This window comes from Amphibalanus amphitrite, unplaced genomic scaffold (genome assembly GCF_019059575.1).
Source record: "Amphibalanus amphitrite isolate SeventyFive unplaced genomic scaffold, NRLGWU_Aamphi_draft 000191F_arrow, whole genome shotgun sequence".
NCBI lineage: Eukaryota > Metazoa > Arthropoda > Thecostraca > Balanomorpha > Balanidae > Amphibalanus > Amphibalanus amphitrite.
Genome location: NW_024881686.1, coordinates 713,940 through 736,637, shown reverse-complemented (window position 1 = coordinate 736,637; position 22,698 = coordinate 713,940). Strand labels below are relative to the sequence as shown.

Sequence of the window (22,698 nt, the reverse complement as noted above, 5' to 3'; positions counted from 1 at the left end):
CCACCTGTTTGTGGTTTTACAGCTCTCCTACGCCAACACGCACCCGATGTTCACCAAGCGCAACTTTCCAAACTTTTACCGGATCGTGCCCAACGTGCGCTACCTGGACGTGGCTCGCGTGGAGTTTGTCAAACTGCACGGCTGGAAGAGGGTCGGCACACTCTGCCAGGATGACCCCCGCTACACACTGGTACGTAACATTGTCATTAATTCTGATACGCCCCCTCAATTTACCAAAAAGATGCGAATGTTGCGTCCTCGTGGACAGATAGTATCACAAAGTATCATGTCACATACTAACTGTATAGCTTTCGTTGGCATTACATTGTTTCCCTGACTTTTTACCGTTTATGTGTGATTCCTTCACGGCCGCTTGGGCTCTAACTCAGCAAGTGCCTCTTCTAACGCCATGTAGATGGCACGGTCTAACATGTAAGGGTATGCACCAATGCTAATAATATCAGTAGAGGGATTGACCGGCGAAGGAATGATATTATTTGGTTGCATCAGTTCCGTTTAGGACCTTGATCACCAGTGGCGGTTACTAGCGGACACAGTCCACGCGCTAATGAATGGTCCCGCGGTGTTTCGTACTCCGTGGCAGCCGTTTGGAGCAATTAAACAGGCCGCTGGGCACGCGGTCAATGAGCGGTGCGGCTCGGTGTCACAGGGTGCAGCGAAACCACTAGGGGTTAGCGGGGACTGGGGGGCCTTCCATCACAGTCCTCACAGGGTGCAGCGGAACCAGGTAATGAACAATAAAGTTGGCCACAGCATTAGCGTTTAGCTTCATCAGTACGGAATCAAATAATGAGCACGCTTTGAACTTAATTACGAAGTTGAATGCGCAAAGTTTGTTAATGCAAGTTCTACAATGTTTCACCGTTATGTAAACAGCAATAACTAGCCGGACGGAGTTTCTTGCATAAGGTACCGAGAAGTATTCTTATATGTACTCGACTTGGTGACCTGCAACCAGCCGACAAATGGAATTAGTCGCTGCATGTAGGCTACAGCGGTCGATAAATGATTCATACGTCCGTGCTGCGGTCATTAGACATTTACAACAGGTAACGAATGCCACGCTTTAACTAAACATGACTCTGTTGCTTGACAATCAGACATACGAGTAGTGTGCTACGGTCACGTTGACAATGAAATAGTCATATGATATAAATGAAAAGGGTGCAGCTTCCAACATGAGTCATGACTAATGTCAACCCGTTTGCATACTGTATTATTCACATTAACGAGACAATAAAATATTTGTGAATATTTGTAGCACGGAAGAACTTCTAGATTACTGCCCCTATTTCAGGCCAAGTTAGCATGCAATTGTTCGATATCATTTTGTCGAAGTGTAGCGTGCAACTTTTTGTCTTGAACAACTAATACCTCATGTTAGAATCTTGTCTGAACGGGCTCGACACAAACCGTGTCAGACCCGTTTCTGACCCGCTGGGGGTACCTACTGTGTATTCTTGTATTCTTGTATTCTTGTATTTGTAATAGCCGACTACAGGCCTTGCAGCCCATTTACAGTGGCAGTCACGATTAAAATAGGTGACGCAGCACATGCACATTGCACATTACAATGAATTCTGCACATTACATGTACGTCCCCTGAGAGCGAGCAAACTCTCGGATGTCCGATAAAACGGAACCCGATGATGCCAACATGTCAGCAGTGGGTGTATGCTGCAAGAAGCGATTACAAAGTGCAGGGATACGGACAGTGAACCCTGACTTCACAGTATTCACACGACCGAACGGTACATGGAACAGCCCTGTCTGTCGAGAGCGTCTGTTGGGGACTGCTAGGCCAAAGACTGCCAACAGGTAGGGACAGTCGATCCTACTGCGATACACGTTGAGTAGGAAAGAAAGGTCGGCCTGTACAAAGCGGGACTTAATCGAGCACAGACCAAAGCGGTTCAAGAGGCGCACGTAATCGAGACTGGAGCCATCTCCATCCGAATTCGATGCCAGCCACATCAAAAAACGATGCTGCATTCGCTCAAGTCGCACAAGGTGGGTTTTTGCTGCGCCGCTCCAAATAACGCTGCCGTACTCAGCAATCGAGCGAACGTGAGCCTTGTAGGCGGCAAGCAGCGCAGTTCGATTGAATTTGACCCGCCGGGGACATCGAGGCAACTGCACACTGCGCATTATTAGGCCTAACATCTTATTACATTTCCGTATGGTGGCGTCAACATGCTGCGCAAATGTAAGCTTAGCGTCCAAAAGGATCCCTAAATCGCGTACCTCTTGACAACGAGTGAGCTCGTGACCATTCACACTGTAGGTCGACTGAATGGGAGATGTCCTGAGGGTGAAAGTGATCGTCTGACATTTAACCGGATTGAGTTTTAGCTTCCATGTTTTACACCAGTTATGAAGATTGTCTAAGTCAGCCTGAAGTAGAGCGACATCATCATCGGACCCCACTCGGTGGAACAGTTTCACATCATCTGCATATAACAGGCAACCAGTGCCATGACGCGGCGGCGTGGGCCGCGGGGTCGCCGGCAGCCCGGCTCTCCGCCTTTTAGTGCTCATCAGTGTCTCGCCCGATGCCGGTAGGACTGTGGAGATTGGCCGCTGGGCCTCCGGTCGCGCCTTTTACGGTGTCATGCGCCCGCCGTATGTGCGGCAAGAATAGTCGATGGCTCCGGCTGCCGACGGGACAGCGCTGCCGCGGCCGGCGCCGACGGACTTTGTTAGCGGCCGGCACGCAGCGCCCCAGGCATTTCCGAGTTTAAGCGCGTGGCTTTAGCCAAGTTCTGAATGCAAGCCAGTCCGGATGATGATCTATTGTGACTGGTCACGCCGGGCTTAAAACTTTTCCAGGCAAAGATGGGAGGTGGAGCATTTCATTAGCTAAAATATCAAAATAAAAAAGCAAAAGCGCTGGCATTGGACGGCGATAGGCAACGTAAATCATAAACTGAAGTCTGAAGCTTCCGAAATAAGAATTTATGCCAATTTAATTTGGAGTGTCTCACTTACCTATTTGATTATACTTGCCATGCATAAAACTGGCAGCAAGACCAGCTGACCATCATATGTTTAAAAGCCCACCTGCTAGGGAGAGTGGTTAGCGCTGGCACACTCCATTTAGTTTCATTTGCAATGACGGAGAGTTATTCTGGGCCATCGTCTTCGATCGCTTTGATCATAAATCGACGCCCATGTGGGCTCCGTTCGTTCATCAATCCTCCCGACTCAAGTGAAAGGCGACAGAGGCACAGTGATAGCCCGCAGAGGGAGCCCGACCAGCCTGCAGAGGGAGCCCGACCAGCCTGCCGTCCAAAGGGAAATGGAATCCATGACAACGGGTGATATGGGCTCGGCTGATATGAAGGCGCTGTCGGGGGCGCAATGGTTCAACATTCTACCGAGAGCCATTAGTCTTTCTTGCGCATGTCAAGCTAGACAATCATTTTGCTCACATGTAACTAATACATGTCTTGAAACTGAATAACTCCTATACACTGCAAACAGTATCGAAGATAAATGAGTGCTGAGTGCTCTCGTAACAACTCGTATCTCCTGTATCTCGTAAGCTGCGTTTTCTGCGAAGTGCGTCCAACAATAACACCAATGAAAATATCCATTTCTAATGGCAAGTTTTATTTCGCCGGTAATATTTGTTCAGGCTGAGAAGACGTTAAAACGTGTACGAATAATTTGTGAGTTTCCGAACTCGGCTTCCCAGGCGTGCCACTGCATACACTTTGCCTGAGGCTTCTGGCCAATATCAGGTTTCCTTTTCTACCTCTTTGTGCGTCCAGCACGTAATCGCTTACAAAAAGCGGGTGGCCGGACAACGGGCGCCTACAAAGCAGGTCGGCGCACCGTGGGGACTTATGCCATCCTAGCACGCATTAAGTGGCAAGTTAAAGTATTTCGATTTCCACTTTTTTGTTATTCATTCCACGTAGAATTGTCCAGCGCATCCGAATCACACCTTAAATCGTCTGTAAAATGATTGCTTATGCCTCAAAAAACATCTCAAAGTGTAGCTTCGTCCTGACCAGCGTCGTGCTACCTGCATACAGCGAAAAAGCACACTACAATAAAACGCCCTCTCACTCGTTTCCCTGAACAGCAGGTTATAGTTGCGACATGTTTTCATTATCTTTGACTTATAAGGAAGATGATGGTATGCACGAAAATTTCGAAAATTCATCCAAATGTATAATTTTTGACCGAAATGCTAAAAATGTTAAAATGCTTCATGATTCAGAGAGTTGACAAGCAAACTATTGCCTTACAAAGTTTGATACGAGGTGTTACGCGTGGAAATGTATATCAAAATGTTCTCCAATAATTTCTGCATTGGGGGCAGCTCTCATTTTTTGCCGAAATTTGCCTAAACCAGTCACTATGAGACGTCAAAGCAGACGGTGCCGCGTGGTTTCTTACGCCCCGCCGGGCCGCGCCGCGGCGAGTTACCCGACCGCAGCACACCGCCTGGGGGTTTCCGGTCAATATAGGAGTTGGGAGGAGGGAGGATGGGGGTGATACCATGTTGACATTATTTTTCTATCGCCAAATGTTCTTTTAGAACAAAACAACAACATCCTTGCAACGCTGCGTCCATTTTATTGGCTATCGCCGCCAATGTTCACCTTATTGAACTTCAGTACAGAGCTTTGATATAGGTAAATCGAAAAATGTTGTAACTTTGTAAAGTGAGGTTGGAGGTTTTTGGGGTGCTAATCACGAATTTCAAGCTAGTTTTGATCAAGGATGATGTTTTCATGCTAGGCCGGGTCAGGTCAGGCCCGACCAGTAGGTGTCTTGCCGGCTATCCATAGAAGGTAGGCGTCGATTACCTTTGACGGCTTCGTAGCATGTTCCGTTAGGCACCAAAACTACTTAAATCTTCAAATGGGTGTTAAGTTCGAAATAAGCTCCAAGCACTCATCTAGAAAAATCGTATAACTTGAAAAAGTCAACTAAGGTAATCTAAGGTAAATGACCTTGATTTGACCTTAACCTGACCTTAACCCTCGCATGTGTAGGGGGGGTCGGATGGACCCCCCCCCCATGGTTTTTCGCAAATAACTCGCGTAAAAAGCGGCCGATCGCGACGAAACTTTCAGTACCCTCGCATTGATCAATTTTACACCTACCCTGAAAATTTCATGACCCTGACCCAAATGACCTTTGACCTGTGACCTCTTTTCCGAAACCATGTTTGGCCGGAATCGCGATTTCGGGTATGTCGGCTCGCACTAGCCGCGTGTTTGCAAGCTTTTCGTGGTTTCAAACGTTCAAACATGTGATTTGATGTTACTCCCGTGTGTGTCAAGGTCACCTGAAGGTCAGGTCAGGTCATTGACCTTTGGTGACCTCGGGTGACCTCGGGTCACTTTTTCGAGTTTTACATGTTTCTAGGCTAGTTTTTGGAGCTGAATTCGAATTTAGCAGCAATTTGAACATTTACGAAGTAGTTTTGGTGACTTCGTAACATGTTACGAAGCTGTCAGAGGCGGTTGACACGTACTACGAATACCCGTCACGACGCCTACTGGTTGACCTGACCTGACCTGACCCGACCTGATCTAAATGCTTCAAGACATCATCTGTGATCAAAACTAACACGATATTCGTGATCAGCACCCCGAAAAACCCCTTAGCAGCCACACTTTACGACTTTCTAACAGGTCCCGATTTTCCCGACTTTGGGTCATTGACCTGACCTGGAAGGTCAACCAATGACCTAGGACCTTAAAATTGGGTATCATCGGCTTCCTCTCGTCACGGGCAACACGCTCGTTTTTTCCGCGAAGCTCTAGCTCGATCAGGGGCCAAACGGCAAGGGGGGGTCCAACCGACCCCCCCCCCCTACACATTAGAAGCTGGCAAACGCCGCACACATGCGAGGGTTAAAATGCAAAGAACAAACAGCATTTCATACCTTGGAGAGTTAACAACCACAACAAGACTGAAAACGCGCCGATAATGTGCGCTGATAAGCGCCAAATCGGTACCAGCCTGACATGGTCTGGTGAAACAGGTCACAGGTCAAATTTTTATTAAGGTCAAGGTCATGAAATTTTAAGTGTGTGAGTAACATTGATCGAATCGAAGGTATAGAAAGTTTCGTCGTGATCCGCCACGTTTTGCTTGAGTTAGTTGCGAAAAGTCGAGGACAGAAGTCTGTGCGACCCCCTCCCCCTTTAAGTGCAAGGACTAACAAAGTGCAAAGGTTAAGCCCGAAATGCCTTTTGGTGATTGGGCTAGACATGAACAAATATCTACTTCTAAAACGATTGTAGTTTCGTTCTACTTTTTTAACGCTTCCACGCCCACGATGCATTGCTAGCCGAAAACGCTTCAGTGCTAAGTCCGTGGGGCGGGGGCGGGGGAGGGATGGGGTCAAACAGGAGAGCCAACCATGTTGTCAGGGATCATACACCCTAAGCCTAAACATTTGAAGGTGAAATAAAATTAGTTAAGTTAGCGGAGGACGCGATATAAATAAATTCGTGCTAGGATCGATAAAAACCCCACAGTGCGGCGGTCAAAGTTGGTCATTTAGTGGCGGCCCCAGCCCTCCTGGGGAAACCGCGACCAGAATCCGGCAAACTGCGACAGTGGCAGAGGCCGGGGGGAGGGGGGGAGGCGCCGTGCGGGGATCGGCGTGTTTTCGTCGTTAGCCCCAGCCTCTCAGGCTGGCACTCAGAGCAACTCGGCCCGCCCACCGGGGCCGGCTCCTGAGTCGGCAGAGGAGCTGTCAGCCCGCCGAGGGCGCATTAATTGCAATGCTCAGCCGCGGCGCAGGTAAACAGAGCCGAGTGCCGAGGGGAGAGAGAGAGAGAGAGAGAGAGAGAGAGAGAGAGAGAGAGAGAGAGAGAGAGAGAGAGAGAGAGAGAGAGAGAGAGAGAGAGAGAGAGAGAGAGAGAGGGGGAACAGAGAGGATCAGAGAGTTCCTTGCCTTTGGGGAGCTGCTGGAGAGATCAGGAAACACATCGTCTCCGCTAGTCCAGGCGCACTCGGGGTTTACATGTGACTACATAATGCTGTGTCTTGGCAGATTTAAATGACATTTGCGCTGAATGAATTATTATGTTTATAAACACGTCTGAATTAGAAAAAAACACAGCTGTAAGAACTCATCACAAGATCAAATACTTGATTATATTGTTTCTAATTTCAACCATTGTCATTATCAGGATCTTCTTTTCCAAAAATAACCGGCGACAGTCTCACCTTTCTCATCTGATGGCGCTCGGATCCGGCACCGTCACCTGGGCGACGCTAAGCCCCGGATCGCTGGGCGGGTGGCGGCTCTGATTATCACGAACTGCCGGTCAGTGCGGCGGTCGGCGGACATAGCTGCCGGTCAGTGCGGCGGTCGGCGGACATAGCTGCCGGTCAGTGCAGCGGTCGGCGGATGGGGATGGGATGATCAGCGCGTGGAGAGCGTCAGGTCAGGCTCATGAGGAGTTTGAGATCAGCTTCACTCAGCATAAATCAACACTGATTTTCATAATACCTACTTATTCTGTTATGCAGATTTTTGCTTGAACTTTGAATTACAATTCTTACAACTGTTATCGTTAAAATCATAGTTACCAAAATGGCAAATTTGACCTGGTCGAGCTGCCGAAATTATTCATACTTTCTCTCCGAATAAATATCACTATAAAGGCGATATGTCGGCACCTAAATGTCTCGCTCCATATGACAGCTAATTTAGGGAAACTCCATTCTGAAATCAATCCAGGGACCCGGTCGGGTTCGGCGGTGCCGTTCGATTGCCCCTGATAGGGCGGCGAGCGTGGCCCGCCGGAGCGGCGCGTGATGCACGACCCCGGCCCCGGAGGCGGTCATCCGATAGATCGCCTGTCGGCGCCACGGTTCTCCCAGACGGATGGCCTGATCAAATGAAAACATGGTCTGCAAACACGCCGTATCGACGTGCTGACACCGACCACAAATCCGGCTGCCATGGGCACGGCTCGAGTAGCTGACGCCCAGCTGTCCCCCAGGCTGTGACCCCTGTCCGCGGCAGCCCGGACCGGGTGACCCTGACCGCTCTCCTCCACCGCCCTCTGACCGCACCGTCTCCGGCAGGCGCACAACGGTATGGTCAAGCTGCTCGACACATTCCAAGTGGACGTGGTTGCCATGGAAACGTTCGCCGGCAAGCTGACCGACCAGCTGGAGAAGCTGAAGGCCAAGGATGTGCGCATAGTTTTGGGCAGCTTTGACGAGAGCTGGGCGAGGCGGATATTCTGTGAGGCGCGCCGAGTGGGCATGTTCGGCCGCCGCTACCAGTGGCTGCTGGTGGGACTGTACAGTGAGCGCTGGTGGGAGCGGGACCAGTTCGCCGGACCGGAGCCGGCCGACCCGGCCGAGCGCTGCTCGCCAGAGGACGTGGTGCCCGCACTCCAGGGCGCCGTGCTTACCGACGTGCTCCACCTGAGCAACAGCCGGCGCAGGGTCATCTCCGGCATGGTAGGTGACACGGGAGGGGGCAGGTCAGGGCGGGGTGGGTGACACGGAGGGGGGGGGGGGCAGGGCGGGGTGGATGACACGGGGAGGGCAGATCTGGGTAGGGAGGGCAGTGACACGGAGGGGGGCAGGTCAGAGCGGGCAGACGACAGGTGGCACGGCTGGTGTGGGTGATATGCATGCTTAGATTGGGCAAAATAATGTTTATTGACACAGGTTTTTTCTCAATTCATAGAATAAGTAGGTACTTTATTAGCTATGATGCAAGCATACAATTTATACGGCGAACATGCTCCGTCGCTTATGAAACTAGCATGCGACTTACATCCGTGTTTAAAGGCATGAGTTGCATCAACAAAAATAAGTTATGCTTATCAGGCTGAAATCAGCACATAAACCACTCAGTTCATATCCAGTCATATCGCTGACTTTCGGGGCATCTTCAGACTCGATTTGATAGAGCCTTGATATACTGTCGTTTCTTGCAAAGTTGTGCTATATATGGTTCAAAATGTGGAACGCTTCAACTTTAGCACATTTAAGTTCTTCCAGAGATAGAAAGGCTACTAACTTTTCCAGCTATCAGGCGGGACAGTTTGCGTTTGTTTGAAACGTAGTGCTTTTGGTGTCAGTCGCCAGTTGACAGACCGAGAGGAACTGAAGAGTGAAACATTTGTTTGTTTGCCAGAAAGAAGCATTCGCCAAAGAAACCATTTTAAGACAGCACCGAACACGATAAGAGACTAACACAATGTTTGCTGCTTGTCATGTTAGTTAACAATTATCAGAAGTGAAACGCAATAGTTCACAACATCGCATGAGCAACAGACGTGCGCTAATATTCTAGCTCATTGTTGCGAATTGCAGTAAATGTATGCATGTGTGTACTGCTGTGAGAGTAAGAGACTGACCCCAATTAGGCAGGAGTACCAGTCGGTCAGCCTTTGAGGACTGTCCGGTCAGCCTCTAGGGCCCAGCCGGGGCCGCCCCGAGGAGCTGCGGGCGGCCGCGGCTGGCGCAGTGGCCTCCCCCCCCCCCCCCAGCCCGCCCTGGCAGAGGATGCAGTGTGTTCAGAGACGTCACCTAAATCTGGGGAGGTGACACACTGCCCGCCTGATATATCGCCGCTCTAATACTCCCGACCGGAAAAGAGAGAGAGTCGTGCATCTTGGACGAGAGCGTCACGGTGCGAGAAGTCTAAGCTATCGAGACCGAGACGTCGGCCATATGACTACTAAAAATCTCTGAGCATCATTGCCTGCGCTGTGAGAGCCAGATGGATTTATGCATGCTCATGGTCGAACACCCGTAGTGAGTCACTTTTCTGACAGAAAGGGAGCTCCACACTCCACAGTGTGGATGTCTGCTCTGTCTATGGACTGCATTCATCGCCTCTGTCGTGGTTGATATGCCGCCACTGATGGCAGCCTCCTTACAGACTGCCAGCGAGTACAAGAAGCAATACGACCACGTCCGCGGGAAGGACTACTCTCGGTTCCACGGGTACGCCTACGACGGCATCTGGGCCATCGCCTCTGCTCTGCATCAGGTGAGACGTGGATCTCACCGGCTCTGCATCAGGTGAGACGTGGATCTCACCGGCTCTGCATCAGGTGAGACGTGGATCTCACCGGCTCTGCATCAGGTGAGACGTGGATCTCATCAGCTCTACTCAGGTGATAGCAATGAAACCGTTTTGTCATTATCGTCCAAATATACATAGATAGATTGTCATAACTTCTTGTGCTAATTTTACTACGCGTCCAAGTTCTGCAAGCAAGTTCCAACAAATAAGTTCTGCCTAACATATCGTGAAACAATTGTACCGGGATTTCGATACCAAAACAACCTTAAATTCATGTTGCTTCTCTAACCAGTTAGTGTTCTAAATTGATGCAGAGGTAGCACCGCTTTTATACCAGGACTGGTGCCAATTATACACCTCCAATTATATCCAACTATAGGTCAGGCTATAATGGGGACAGGATAGCCCGATCTTCAACTATAGGAGCCCATTTCTACCTGTCGGGGGGGGGGGGGAGGGATGGGTCTTCCATGCTGGCCGAGATTGTGATCATTAGTCTCAGCTCCGTTCGGGTGGCAGCAGCCGCACGATCTATTTTTATAGAAATACACCGCCGTCAATGGGAACTCGGTGATGAGACCTCATCCAGTCCCATAACGTAAGGAACGTCACTTCGAAGAAGCTGCTTGGGAGTATTATCATCCACGAGCCTATCTGTCCCAATCGTTGATGAAGTGTAAAATTACCATAAACTAGTAAAGTTATGAATATGTTCTTCCTATAATTCGAAGAAGAAAAGAGAAACAACAGAGGCTGTTAGATGCGGAGCAACCGAATGGTTCCTTGAAGATCTTAAAAACAAAGCTGTTCACATGTGGAATGAATAAATAATTGCGAGTACTCTGAGCGTGATAAAAGTTTGAGAAATGATTGGAATGCTAGAACGTGGGATTTTCCCAGCCTGTTGTGAACTTTTCAGGTCCCCAAAGAGCCCGTTGAGCCACCATACCTCAGTCATCCTTGGTGGCGGGTTTACCATTGCCAGTGTGTACCGTTTTGGGAGGGTGGGCGCCGGGCGGCTACAGTCGGTCCTGTTCTGCCCTCGACCGATACCCGTAGATCGGAGAGCCGCGCACCAATCAATGGCCCCGCACCGTGTCGGCCGTCGTCCACTCGACCGGAAAAAGATTGTTTGCGCCCGGGGCGAAATAATGGCAACGGTCAGTTCCGAGACGCTGAACGTTATTAGCCAGATCCGATCGACGCCCAAAGTTTGCCGAATGTTAATGACAGCAACGCAAACGGTTTGCTCAGCGGACCATAAGTGCGCGCCGTGCCGTGGGTGATGACTTTCCGGCGTGGGTGTGAGGTGCCGAAAAAAAATGTGAGCGTCTGGTAATACCGAATTCCTCTCCATTTCTTGATTTCAGGTCCGCTGCTATTTTACTTACAAAAAAAGTGAATAAGATGCAAAACAAACGAATTTAAGTTTAAAATTTAAATCACTCAATAACCTATTTTAACAGTCTGCGTTATTCCATCATTTATTGCACCAATAGTGATAGTTGTTGATGAAATACAGACCTTATTGCTCGCCTTACATACATCATCATTTTTGTCCTTCCAATGCCGTAGCCTTGGTCTATGAGTAAGTGCGCAAAGCAGTGCCATTGCCTCTGAGGGCCGTATATACAGCTTCACAACATCTCCAGCCAGGGCTGCGGAGTTGATGGATTTTCGGCGACTCCGACTCCGACTCCGACTCCGACTCCGACTCCGACTCCGACTCCGACTCCGCAGCCCTGTCTCCAGCCACCGCTGAAACTACCCGGAGCTGCCCGACTCCAGCCCGCCGCCCCGGCGCTGAATATGCAATCATACTTGGGTCGGCGCACACGACTCGCTGGTCATCGAATCGACATGATAGTCGCCCCGACTGATAGAACGCTTCACGCGAATATGCATGAGGCGAAATTCACGGACAAACTATTCTGGTGGCGCATAATTGATTAATTGGAAGACCGATTTGAACAGTAAGATATGCATATTGAATTCAGAATGTTTGGTTAATTTGGTGCAACATTTATAGTTGTCCATCTGCCATAGCCATATGGCATTTTGCAGTACCAATGGAACAAAAATTAAACACCTAATAAATTTAACCAGTTCTTCACTCCCAACCTCGCCCGACGGGTGACACCGTCCTCTGTGTGCCGTTCATTCAGGTGACGTGGCGCATCCGTCACAACCAGTCCCCGCTGCCGAGCTGGGCCAACCTCAGTGATTTCCGCTACCAGGACGAGCGCTGGGAGACGGTGCTCAAGTCGGCCCTGAACGACATCAGCTTCGAGGGTGTCACGGTGAGTGTACGATTGTATAGTAGAATGGTTGGTGACATGTCATTATCATGCTTTGATGATGCTGACAGCAGCCCCAGCCTTCACCGTTGTCACTGAGCGTCTCCCGCCGTCCCCTTGTCAGCGGCTTGCATCCGCTATGCTGTCCTCCGTTATTGCTGATCTCTCCGGCTCCCGTGAACACTGGAAGGCCATTCTCCTTGTCCTCTGTTAGCGATGACCGCCACATTTTGTCCTCTGTCAGCGCTTATTCTCAGTAAACACTGAGCGGCCCCCACCGTTCCCCGTCAGCGCTCTGCGGCCCCCACCACTCCCCGTCAGCGCTGAGCGGCCCCCACCACTCCCCGTCAGCGCTGAGCGGCCCCCACCGCTCCCCGTCAGCGCTGAGCGGCCCCCACCGTTCCCCGTCAGCGCTCTGCGGCCCCCACCACTCCCCGTCAGCGCTGAGCGGCCTCCATCGTTCCCCGTCAGCACTCAGCGGCCCCCATCGTTCCCCGTCAGCGCTGTGTACCCCCACCGCTCCCCGTCAGCGCTGAGCGGCCCCACCGTTCCCCGTCAGCGCCGTCGGAGCTACGCCGCCAGGTTGTCGGTCGAGAAGGCCAGCCGATAAAAACACGCTCTCAAGCGGCCATAACGAGAGAAGTTTGCGATCGGGCCGCTGCACTGAGTGGGAGGAAAGAGAGGCAGAAACCCGAGCGATGCTCTTGGATGGTGGTAATGCCAGCTGCGACTCAACGTCTGAGCGATAAGCTTTAGGAGGAAACCATAGACTATTGCCTCTGTTTATATGTTTACGGAGCGAGCGAAGCGAGCGGAGTCTTACGTAGAATAACGGAAATTTCTGAGTATGAGCGGCCGGCCGGCCGGCCGGCCGGCCGTGGTCACGCTTTTGCGAGGCTTATATCTCAGCAACCACTTGACCGATTTACACGCGGTAATTTTTATAGGGTAGCTTCATTCCTTCTACCAAGTATTGGACTATTCCCGATGCATGTGAGTGACCCCCTATGCACGTGCCACGTGCAAAACGAAGAGGTGTCAGTTTTGCAATTGTTGCAATATTTCGGTAACTACTTGGCCGATTGCGCTGAAAGTTGGTATGTAGGTAGGCACCCACTAGGCACTGCATATCCGTGTGCCAGAGTTGGGGTGCTGCTGCACGTGCGCACGTGCAGGGGTCGTTTCCAGATCTCGAGAACGGCTGGACCGATTGCGCTCAAATTTGGTACACAGTTAGGGACCGGTTAGTAGGGTGCCGTGCAAAAGCCAGTCGGGACCCATTTTGCACGTGCGCACGTGCAGGATGCCGCTCCCAGATCTCGAGAACGGCTGGGCCGATTGTGCTCAAATTTGGCAAATCGCTAGAGACCGGTTAGTAGGGTGCCGTACACAAGTCAGTTGGAGGTACCCCCTCGCAATTTCGCACGTGCAAGGCCCACCCTCTCGCTCGCTCCGTTAGTCGCCCCATAAGGCGTTATACTGGTTATATAATCAACATAATATTTGCCATGTAGGTATAATAAAAATAAGGTTATCGTTTTACAACATTTGACATTCTCCTATCTCTGCTCGTACCGAGGACTCAGGCCAGGCTAATCCATCCCCGTCAGGCGTGGTGCCTGCCGGCGTCGATACGTCATTTGATGTTGGACCGCAGACCGCATAAAGGCCACTTAGCCCGGCGCCGGCCCAATGAGGGCCGGCGTTTCAGTCCCGAGGGACGGCGCTGACCTTCTGACCGGCACGGGGGAATCAGCCGCCGACCGAGGGGGATGGGGGGGGGGGGTGGGCAGACATTGTATTGACTGTATCGCTAATGCTGAATTTGCGTGCCGCCCGAACGATACACTGTGCTTATTTGATTATGTGCTGAGCATAACAGATTGAATGCTTTGACATCTAATTGGTATTTGATGTCTGAGTGCTGGATGACGGCACACAAATATGAATGGTTCAGGGAGATAGCCACTTGACCACATCTGATCTGACCCCATCTTACCACATCACCGGAGGTGTAACTCACTCCCGAAACCAGTCTTGGAAGGCCGGACGGAAGGCCACCAGCCGTCGGTAGCTGCAGAAAGCCCGAGTTTCACCAATTACCCACTAACTTCTGCTCGCCATAGGCAATAGCCAGGGTACAGGGATCCTCAGCCGGCGAAACTCACGGCAAAACTCATGGAGCCTATCAAGGATGTTGTGTTGGTCAGCGGAATCCATTAGTGGCTCTCTCATTTGAACTTTGAAAGACTGTCTGGTCATATAATTTACAATTACCTACAATATTCCGAGCTAGACACGACCTAACCGATTTTAACCAAAACCATTTTATTCTGGCCTGCAGAGTAACTCCTCATTAAATGGGCGTTTCGGATGGATTTGCACTCCCAGGCGTTATATACTGCACACCTTGTAAATTATTAAGACTTGTAAGCGGACCCTACTGAAATCCCCATGACCGAGCGTGTATTGTTGATTTGACGAAGTGATTTATGTGGCTCTGTAAGCCACAGGTGAATGTGTAAGGCTGTGCCATATGTCACGGCCGGCGGCTATTCAGGGAACCTGGGGGTATGTGGCAAGTAGGTAGGGGAAGGTGGGGTAAGACGGCCCAGCGGGGCAAGACGGACCACCAGCCCTCCCGGCTGAACCGCTGCTGGTAGGTATCTACTGCTTTATGCACTCACTATGTTTGCTTTCCTTCGTAACAATGGCCACCTTGAGCTCATGCTGCTAGGATGCATAGCTTTTGAGTTATTGAGAAAAATGTTGTTTTTCGTCAAACCGATCTAATATAAGAGGTTTACGGGTGATTCAATTACGGCGCCTTTCTTGCATGATTAGTTTCGATTTTGCTCTTAACTGTGAAGAACAAAGTTATAAACTTAATTATAGTCACACTTTAGGAAAGGCAAGGTTTTGCAATGCTGGGCTATTTGACATATACGTCATGATAATGACAGAATTTAGATTTGGGGCAAGACGGACCACTGTGGTCCATCTTACCCTGTGGTGGTCCATTGTACCATATGCAGATGGAAAGTTCTTTTTCCAAAACATTGACACAAGTTTAAGTAAGCTAATTTTTCAGGAAGGAGTCTTTGTTGCATGTGAGCCATGCATGCAAGTGCTCAGTTAGCATGCATTCATGCCAAACGACAATCAACACACATGTTCCCAGCTTTTAGCTGCACTTCCATCACACATGAGTAAAGAATAAAGGCTCATTTTGTTATTTTACCATTCTGGTTACTTTTTCTTACAAGAGTACAGAGCAGAAGTGTAACCACACATGAACGGATAGCAGGCACTGCCGGGTGGTCCGTCTTACCCCACGTTTTTTCTTGTCTCAGTTTTTGACATGTCCCTCTTTAAGAGCATCCACCACCTAGATGTATTTAATTTGAAATTTAGTCTTTACACATATCAACAGAGGAAGGATTGAGCATTCCGAAGACTATAAATAATATGAATTACGAGAGCAGTGTAGCAAGATATGCGGCCTCAAACCTTAGCTGGTCCGTCTTACCCCACCTTCCCCTATGTGTGTATGCTGGGCCTCTATGTGTATATACAAAGGCTTTGCTATAGCGAGCCAGCATTTATCTTTCGGTATATCTTCATAACCGAGATTAACAATTACAACGCAACAACAGGTGGCCATCAGCCCCGCGAGCTCCCTGCAATGCTCCCACCCTGCGTCCGCTGTCTGTCCGTCGCCCGGGACCGCGCGGCAGGTCAAGGTCAGCTGACGGACTCTGCCGCCCCCGGGAGGTAGGCTAACCCGCTGTTGCTGGGCGGCCCCAGCGCACACTGGTCGGAAACGCCCTCACGAGAGGCCACGGGCGATTCCGGAGTTTCGGATTATTTTTTATATAGATCGATTTGAAATTGATCAAATTATAATACTTAGGCCAAAAAAACTAATCCGGGTGACCAAAAATAGCTGCAATCAGCCCCCGAAGATGGAGTATCCCAGAACTCGGAAACTGACGCGGAGCAAGAGGTTTCTTGAGCCGGATATTCAGAGTCTTATTGCTGATAGACACCAAGTTGAAATCCCACATATTATGCATCAAAATGTTCGTTATGAAGTTGCCGACTGGTCAGTGCAAAATTGTTGGCATAATTTTTCCCTTACTAAGATGTACTATAGCTTTTTTTATGAAGGCTCTCCTACAGTGATTCTGGAATATAACTGCAAAGTTTAGGTAAGGAAACAACAGGTAGTCCCATCTAGTTCCACTCTGATTTTTTGTGAGATGAAGTAGCATTTAAATTTACACCAGGGCAACATAAAAGCTAATTGCGCATATTTGCGCAAAATTTGCAGGAGCCGCTCTTCCTACCCAACTACCGCCCGCCCCGTCCCAGTTTCGGCTCGGCCGCCGCGCCCGGCTTACGCTGTCGCTGACCTGTGTGGCCTGCACGCATCCATGCGTAGTTGACTGGTCATTAAAAACAGATGCGCTTGAGTTTATGAATTTTGTGAAAAGCGCGTTTTATGTATGCACTTATGTATGTATTGACATCAAAAGCCTTCCACATATTGCGTGGCGATTACGGCTTGCATTTAGAGAGCCTTGCTATTGACAACCATCACTCGGCTGAAGAAAGTGGAAATTGAAACCTTCGTGAATATAAGACGCTGCAAATATAGGACACCTGTCACTGACGTCGGGTTACCTTGGGCCGTCTTTTTACATTAGATCACAATTCCGGTATTTAACCCTGGCCGGACCGATTGGTTTTCTACATTGACCGGGGAGGGTTGGTACAACTCCCTCGCCGTTTCGCCTCTAATTGAGCTAGAGCCTCGCGAAAAAAACAAGCTTGTGTGTCGTTATAAGACGCAAAAATTAGGTACTACCCGATTTTAAGGTCTTAGGTCAGCCAGTGACCTCTTAGGTCAGGTAAGTGCCACAAGGCACGGGCTCGGCTTTAGGTTAATTTCTTTGCCAAAAATGGTCGCACTGCCGCGATTTTGGCATAATCGTGTTTGTCTAGCTCAGGCGCGTTGAATGCTATGCTTGGTGTTCGGGTGAAGTCAACTTAACCCTCGTCGGCACAGGCCATTTTGCGTCCTTCGACGGCACAAGGGGGGGGGGGGGGGTTGGTACGACTCCCCCTCGCGTTTGGCCCCTGATCGAGCTAGAGCTTCGCGGAAAAAACGAGCGTGTTGCCCGTCACGAGACAAAGCCGATGATACCCAATTTTAAGGTCCTAGGTCATCGGTTGACCTTCCAGGTCAGGTCAATGACCCGAAAACCGGGAAAATCGGGACCTGTAAGAAAGTCGTAAAGTGTGGCTGCTATGTGGTTTTCCGGGGTGCTGATCACGAATATCGTGTTAGTTTTGATCAGAGATGATGTTTTAAGCATTTAGACCAGGTCGGGTCAGGTCAGGTCAGGTCAACCGGTAGGGGTTGTGACGGGTATTCGTAATACGTGTCAACCGCCTGTGACAGCTTCGTAACATGTTACGAAGGCACCAAAACTACTTCGTAAATGTTCAAATGGTTGCTAAATTCGAATTCCGCTCCAAAAACTAGCCTAGAAACATGAAAAACTCGAAAAAGTGAACCGAGGTCACCCGAGGTCACCAAAGGTCAATGACCTGACCTGACCTTCAGGTGACCTTGACACCCACCCTAATGTATGGGAGCAACATCAAATCACATGTTCGAACGTTTGAAACCACGAAAAGCTTGCAAACGCGCGGCTAATGCGAGCCGACATACGCCGAATCGCGATTTCGGCCAAACATGGTCACGGAAAAGAGGTCACAGGTCAAAGGTCATTGGGGTCAGGGTCATGAAATTTTCAGGGAACGTGTATAATTGATCAATGCGAGGGTACTGAAAGTTTCGTCGCGATCGGCCGCTTTTTACGCGAGTTATTCGCGAAAAACCTTAGGGGGGGGGGGTTGCATCAACCTTGACACCCACCCTAATAATTAACCCTCGCCTGTGCCGGCGAGGGTTAAGGTGTTAACCGCGGGTCAAGGTCAGGTCGGAGCTCCTCAGGTCACGAAAATGGTTGAAGGAGGTTATATCGCATATCATTCGATTCGGCAGGTCTTCCTGAGTCCAATGGTGGCTTTCCCGACTCTCTAGCTCCATCTGATCAGGAGTTATTGACAAAAAACTTACATGGCCTTAGTGACGTCATAAATGACGTCACGTTAAGTCAACAATGCTAAAGTCAAGCACTGGACCTTGCAAGGAGTGCATGAAACCATTCCCGGTGCCCGAATAGCAGCTCCCAATTTCCCTTGTTGACTTAAAGTGGTGCTAGATCCTGTATTATACTCAATTATGACGTCATAACTTAACAGATTCATGTCATATATTTAGTGCTTGACATCCAAATGATAGCTTACATATGACAGAGAAGGTATGCAAAGTTTTATGAAGTTTGCTTCACTAGTTGTGGAATAACAAGCAAAAAACTTTTGCGGAAAGGCCGCTGGCCTCTCGCTGGAGCGTTTCCGACCAGTGTGCAGCGGCCGACGGCCGGCCGGCGAGCTTAACCCGCCCCATGTGCCTGTATGAGTGAAACGAATGTGTCGTTTCATTGTACTTATGAAACCCTGTATTTTTCGCGCTCACTGCCTTTATTTTGTTTCAGGGCTCGGTGAAATTTTCAGAAAATGAGCGGAGAGGTTTCGTCGTCTTGAAGCAGTTTCGAGGTACGTGGCGATTCATGTGCATTGTGCAGCCTTATTTTCCGCCTTCTCATTGGCTTGGTGGCAAAGAGACATATTATTGCCAACAAGCTTCCATATTTTCTCCCTTTATGGCCTCGGGAACCCGTTCGCAGCTGCGCTTTGCGTTGCTGTAGTGGCGTTGGAAGCAGGCATGCCGCACTAACGGCCCATTCGGTAAAATGCTGGAACGACTGCGGCGCTTTGCAGGGTAATGCATCGTTCTTAAGGTAAACTAAGCGTGAAATCGAGCGGTAGCAGTCAGCCGAGAAAAGCTTGATGGGTCTTTCATAATTTGCTATCACGATTTGATGGGAATCAAGCCATAATTATGTTTGATAATGCATTGATGTTTTTAAAGGTAAGTGTATGCTCTATATTCTGGAGATGTAATAAGTTCACTCATTTTGTTTTAAGTTTAGCACAAAACAATATTCTTCACCGGTTATATTTTGTTGTTCTGACTTCTGAACACCAATAAAACAGCTTCATCGTATCACAAACACTCTTTGTCCCAGTTCGGAGATGCCTAGTTGAGAGTGGCAAACGGCTCAGTCGTTTGTGGTATTCTCCTCAGTCGGCAACATCCCCTTTATTATCGCGGCGATTCTGAGTCGGTCGCCACGCTGGCCACAGCTCAGTGTCACTGCGCTGGCGAGGTTCATCATTTACCCTTTGTTCTGTTCGGCCGTTCAATTGGCCCAATCTGGCCGGTCGGCAGACGCCGGTCGGGCGGCGTGCTCAGTTGGCTGAGACGCCGGGCGGCCGTCCCGGGGCGCTGCGGAGCCGACCGGGCCCTAACGGAGCCAGGGGGACACGCGGCCGGCGGCACCAGACTGAGGGGCCAGCACAGCGGCGTGGGGGGTCACCGTGCAGCCGCGGACCGAGGGCCCGCCGGGCTGCCGCCGCTGGCCGTCCGAGACTGCCGGAACTAGTTGGACTATTGGCGTTGTTTAAAGCGTCGTTTCCAGTGGAAAGTTGCGGGATTGAGCCACTTCCGTGTGTTAGCCTCGTCACAATGACTCGTTGTGGAGCGGCCGAGTGCGGGAGCTCACCGCGCTAAACAATGCTAACGAGAGGTCAATTGCCGCTGATAGAGTAATCTGAGGCGATAATAGCTATGCCGAGTCTAATTTCCTGCTGAAATATGCAACGAAGACAATTATTTGAACAATAGCTGGATTGGTGCTTATGACCACAGTGGTTTGATAGGCGAAACAAAATTTTAACCGGCCGGGTTCTTTCTTACGTCGATGATCAATCACATTTTTAGTTAGTCGTATGGAGCATGCCTATTATGTTTCTCATGAATGCTGACACTGAAGAACCTAATCACTTCCTTTTTTGTCTATTAATTTGGAAATATTTCTGATGTGCAGGACACTATGAGTCTGTTCATAAATAGCTGAAGACCACTTCACTGTGACGCAGTAGCCCTGTCCGAGCTCCTAGCGGGCACTAGACAGGCAGAGGGCATCTGTCTGGTCATCAAGTCCGGCTATGTAACGTCTCTCCGCCGCCGTGCGTCGCCAAATGTCATGAGATAAAGCCCCGACGGGAAATTATTCTGATGATTTCTGGGTCTTCCGGAGCCGGAAATTACTGTTTCCTGTGGTGTGTCCGCTCGTCTCTGACCACCCCTCCCCCTCCCCAGACAACCGCACGTCGTTTATCGGCGTGCACGACCTGAACCAGCTGCGCTGGCTCACCCCGGAGGACGACGACCGGATCGAGCCCATCTGGTGGTTCTCTGGCAAACAGCCGCTGGACCAGACCATCCGGCACATCGAGAAGGCGCGCGTCAACGTGCAGCTGTACGCGGCGCTGGTGGTGGCTGCCTCACTGGGCATCGTCATGGCCGTCATCTTCCTCTTCATCAACATCCGCTTCCGCAACCAGAGGTCAGTCATTGCCCAGTGGTCCAGAGGTCAGTCATCGCCCAGTGGTCCAGAGGTCAGTTATCGCCCGCTGGTCCAGAGGTCAGTACTAGAGGTGGCAAAATGTGGACCCGAGGACCCGGTCCAAAGAACCAGTCTGGACTCATATGGGTCCAGACCGGTTCCTGGAAATTTTCTGACGGGTCCAACCGGGTCCTACCATAAACTATACCTCTTGCACACTACACATTATTGCAAAATATGTATGAAGTGAATGTTTCTTTGCACACATTAGCTCATGAGTATTCCCAGTGGGAAATAAGCTGTTTTACATGATGCAACTAATGATACCTACAAGTAGTTTGTATTGATTGACTTTTGGGGAAAGGGTCCAACTGGTTCCGATTCCAGCTAAGGCCGGGTCCGACTGGTTCCAGAAATGTCCAGCCGGGTCTGGTTCGAGTCTGGTTCCCAAAATTTTCATCTTTTGCCACCTCTAGTCAGTACTCGCCCAGTGGTCCAGTCCCCGTGTTGGCCCTTAGTCCACCGGTCAGCGTTTGCCCACTGACTCGTAGATGGATGTTACTGTTACGTTTTTGTGTGTGTTTGTGTCGAATTCAGTTTATTAGGGCCCTTTAGAATTCATTGTTTAATCTACTGGTCGGGTATTTTGGGGCTCTGAACTAAATCGATTTACTTTGAGCATTGTGGGACCGATTCCCTTCTTCCATATCATGATAAAGAGAGTACACGTTCAAGCTTTGTTACAATGAAATACCCGTCACTTTCCCCTTCGTGACGGCACCGCCCGACGACCTAGATATACCAGAAGGTCGGCGGACCGGTCCTTCATTGTGCAACCACTTTGCATATAACGCACAGGCACTGGCGAACCCCAATCAGTACTAGAACCACAGTTGCAATACAAGTCTCGGCCCGCTCAGTCGTCTCTCCTTCCGCGCCTCCGCGACAGCATTCACCAAAGTGACTTGCTTTTTGTCTGAAAGTTCATAGTTGTTCATCTTCATGCAAATCCATTTATGCAAGATGCCAACACTGTTGGCTATCGATTCTTTAGTACAGACACATCTCATCTCGTGGGAACTATGTACATCAGTGCTGGGATATTTCAAGATCACCAGACAGGAGGCTATTTCATCCAGCCATGATAATTAAATACCTAATTTTCTCGGTCCAAAGCGGCTCTGCCAGGTGAATGGGTCGGCAGCTGTTGGGTCCGGGGCTCAGGAGCAGCGTCGGCCGTTTTCTCAGGGCAGACTGTGTCTGGATCGTGTGTGACCTTTTCCAGCCGCCAGTGATCTCCGCCGCAGGCTGCGGTAATGTGGCGTGCCTCAGACCGGCGTGGTAGCGCTGTCGGCTGGCGGAGGGTCAGGGGTCGACCGATTAGCGGCTGCCCTTGACACCTTTCAGCCGGCGGTGTCAGACAGCGAGCTGTCAGAGGTGTCAGGGACACACGGTATCGGGGAACGGTCAGCATGGGTCGATTCTGGCGCCCATTTGATGATGACTGGTGAAATATCGGCGCCAGCATGAATTATCGGTGTGCTGTTGAACCATCGGCATGGTATCGAGTTATCGATGCATTGGCAAATGTGTTGGTGAGCAGTCGTTCTGCCACGCCACCAACAATCCATCCATCGGCATTATTACCTTTCATTGTTATCAAGAGAGCGAATGACCTTTTCTTCTGAATTAGGAGTCTGTTGTTTTGTTTTACCTGACCATTTTTTCGGACAAGTTA

At 50.0% G+C, this 22,698-nt stretch overlaps 1 protein-coding gene across 2 annotated transcripts in view; it reads left to right on the top strand.

The window, feature by feature from the left end:
* LOC122384474 (gamma-aminobutyric acid type B receptor subunit 2-like) overlaps window positions 1–22,698 on the top strand; it is a 133,128-nt gene that overhangs the window by 57,366 nt on the left and 53,064 nt on the right. For both annotated transcript variants that reach the window (XM_043371889.1, XM_043371890.1), the window contains exons 3-8: window positions 23–190; window positions 8,092–8,475; window positions 9,911–10,021; window positions 12,223–12,357; window positions 18,984–19,044; window positions 20,714–20,960. In XM_043371889.1, coding sequence (XP_043227824.1) covers window positions 23–190; window positions 8,092–8,475; window positions 9,911–10,021; window positions 12,223–12,357; window positions 18,984–19,044; window positions 20,714–20,960 — 1,106 coding nt within the window. The remainder of the gene's footprint in view (window positions 1–22; window positions 191–8,091; window positions 8,476–9,910; window positions 10,022–12,222; window positions 12,358–18,983; window positions 19,045–20,713; window positions 20,961–22,698) is intronic.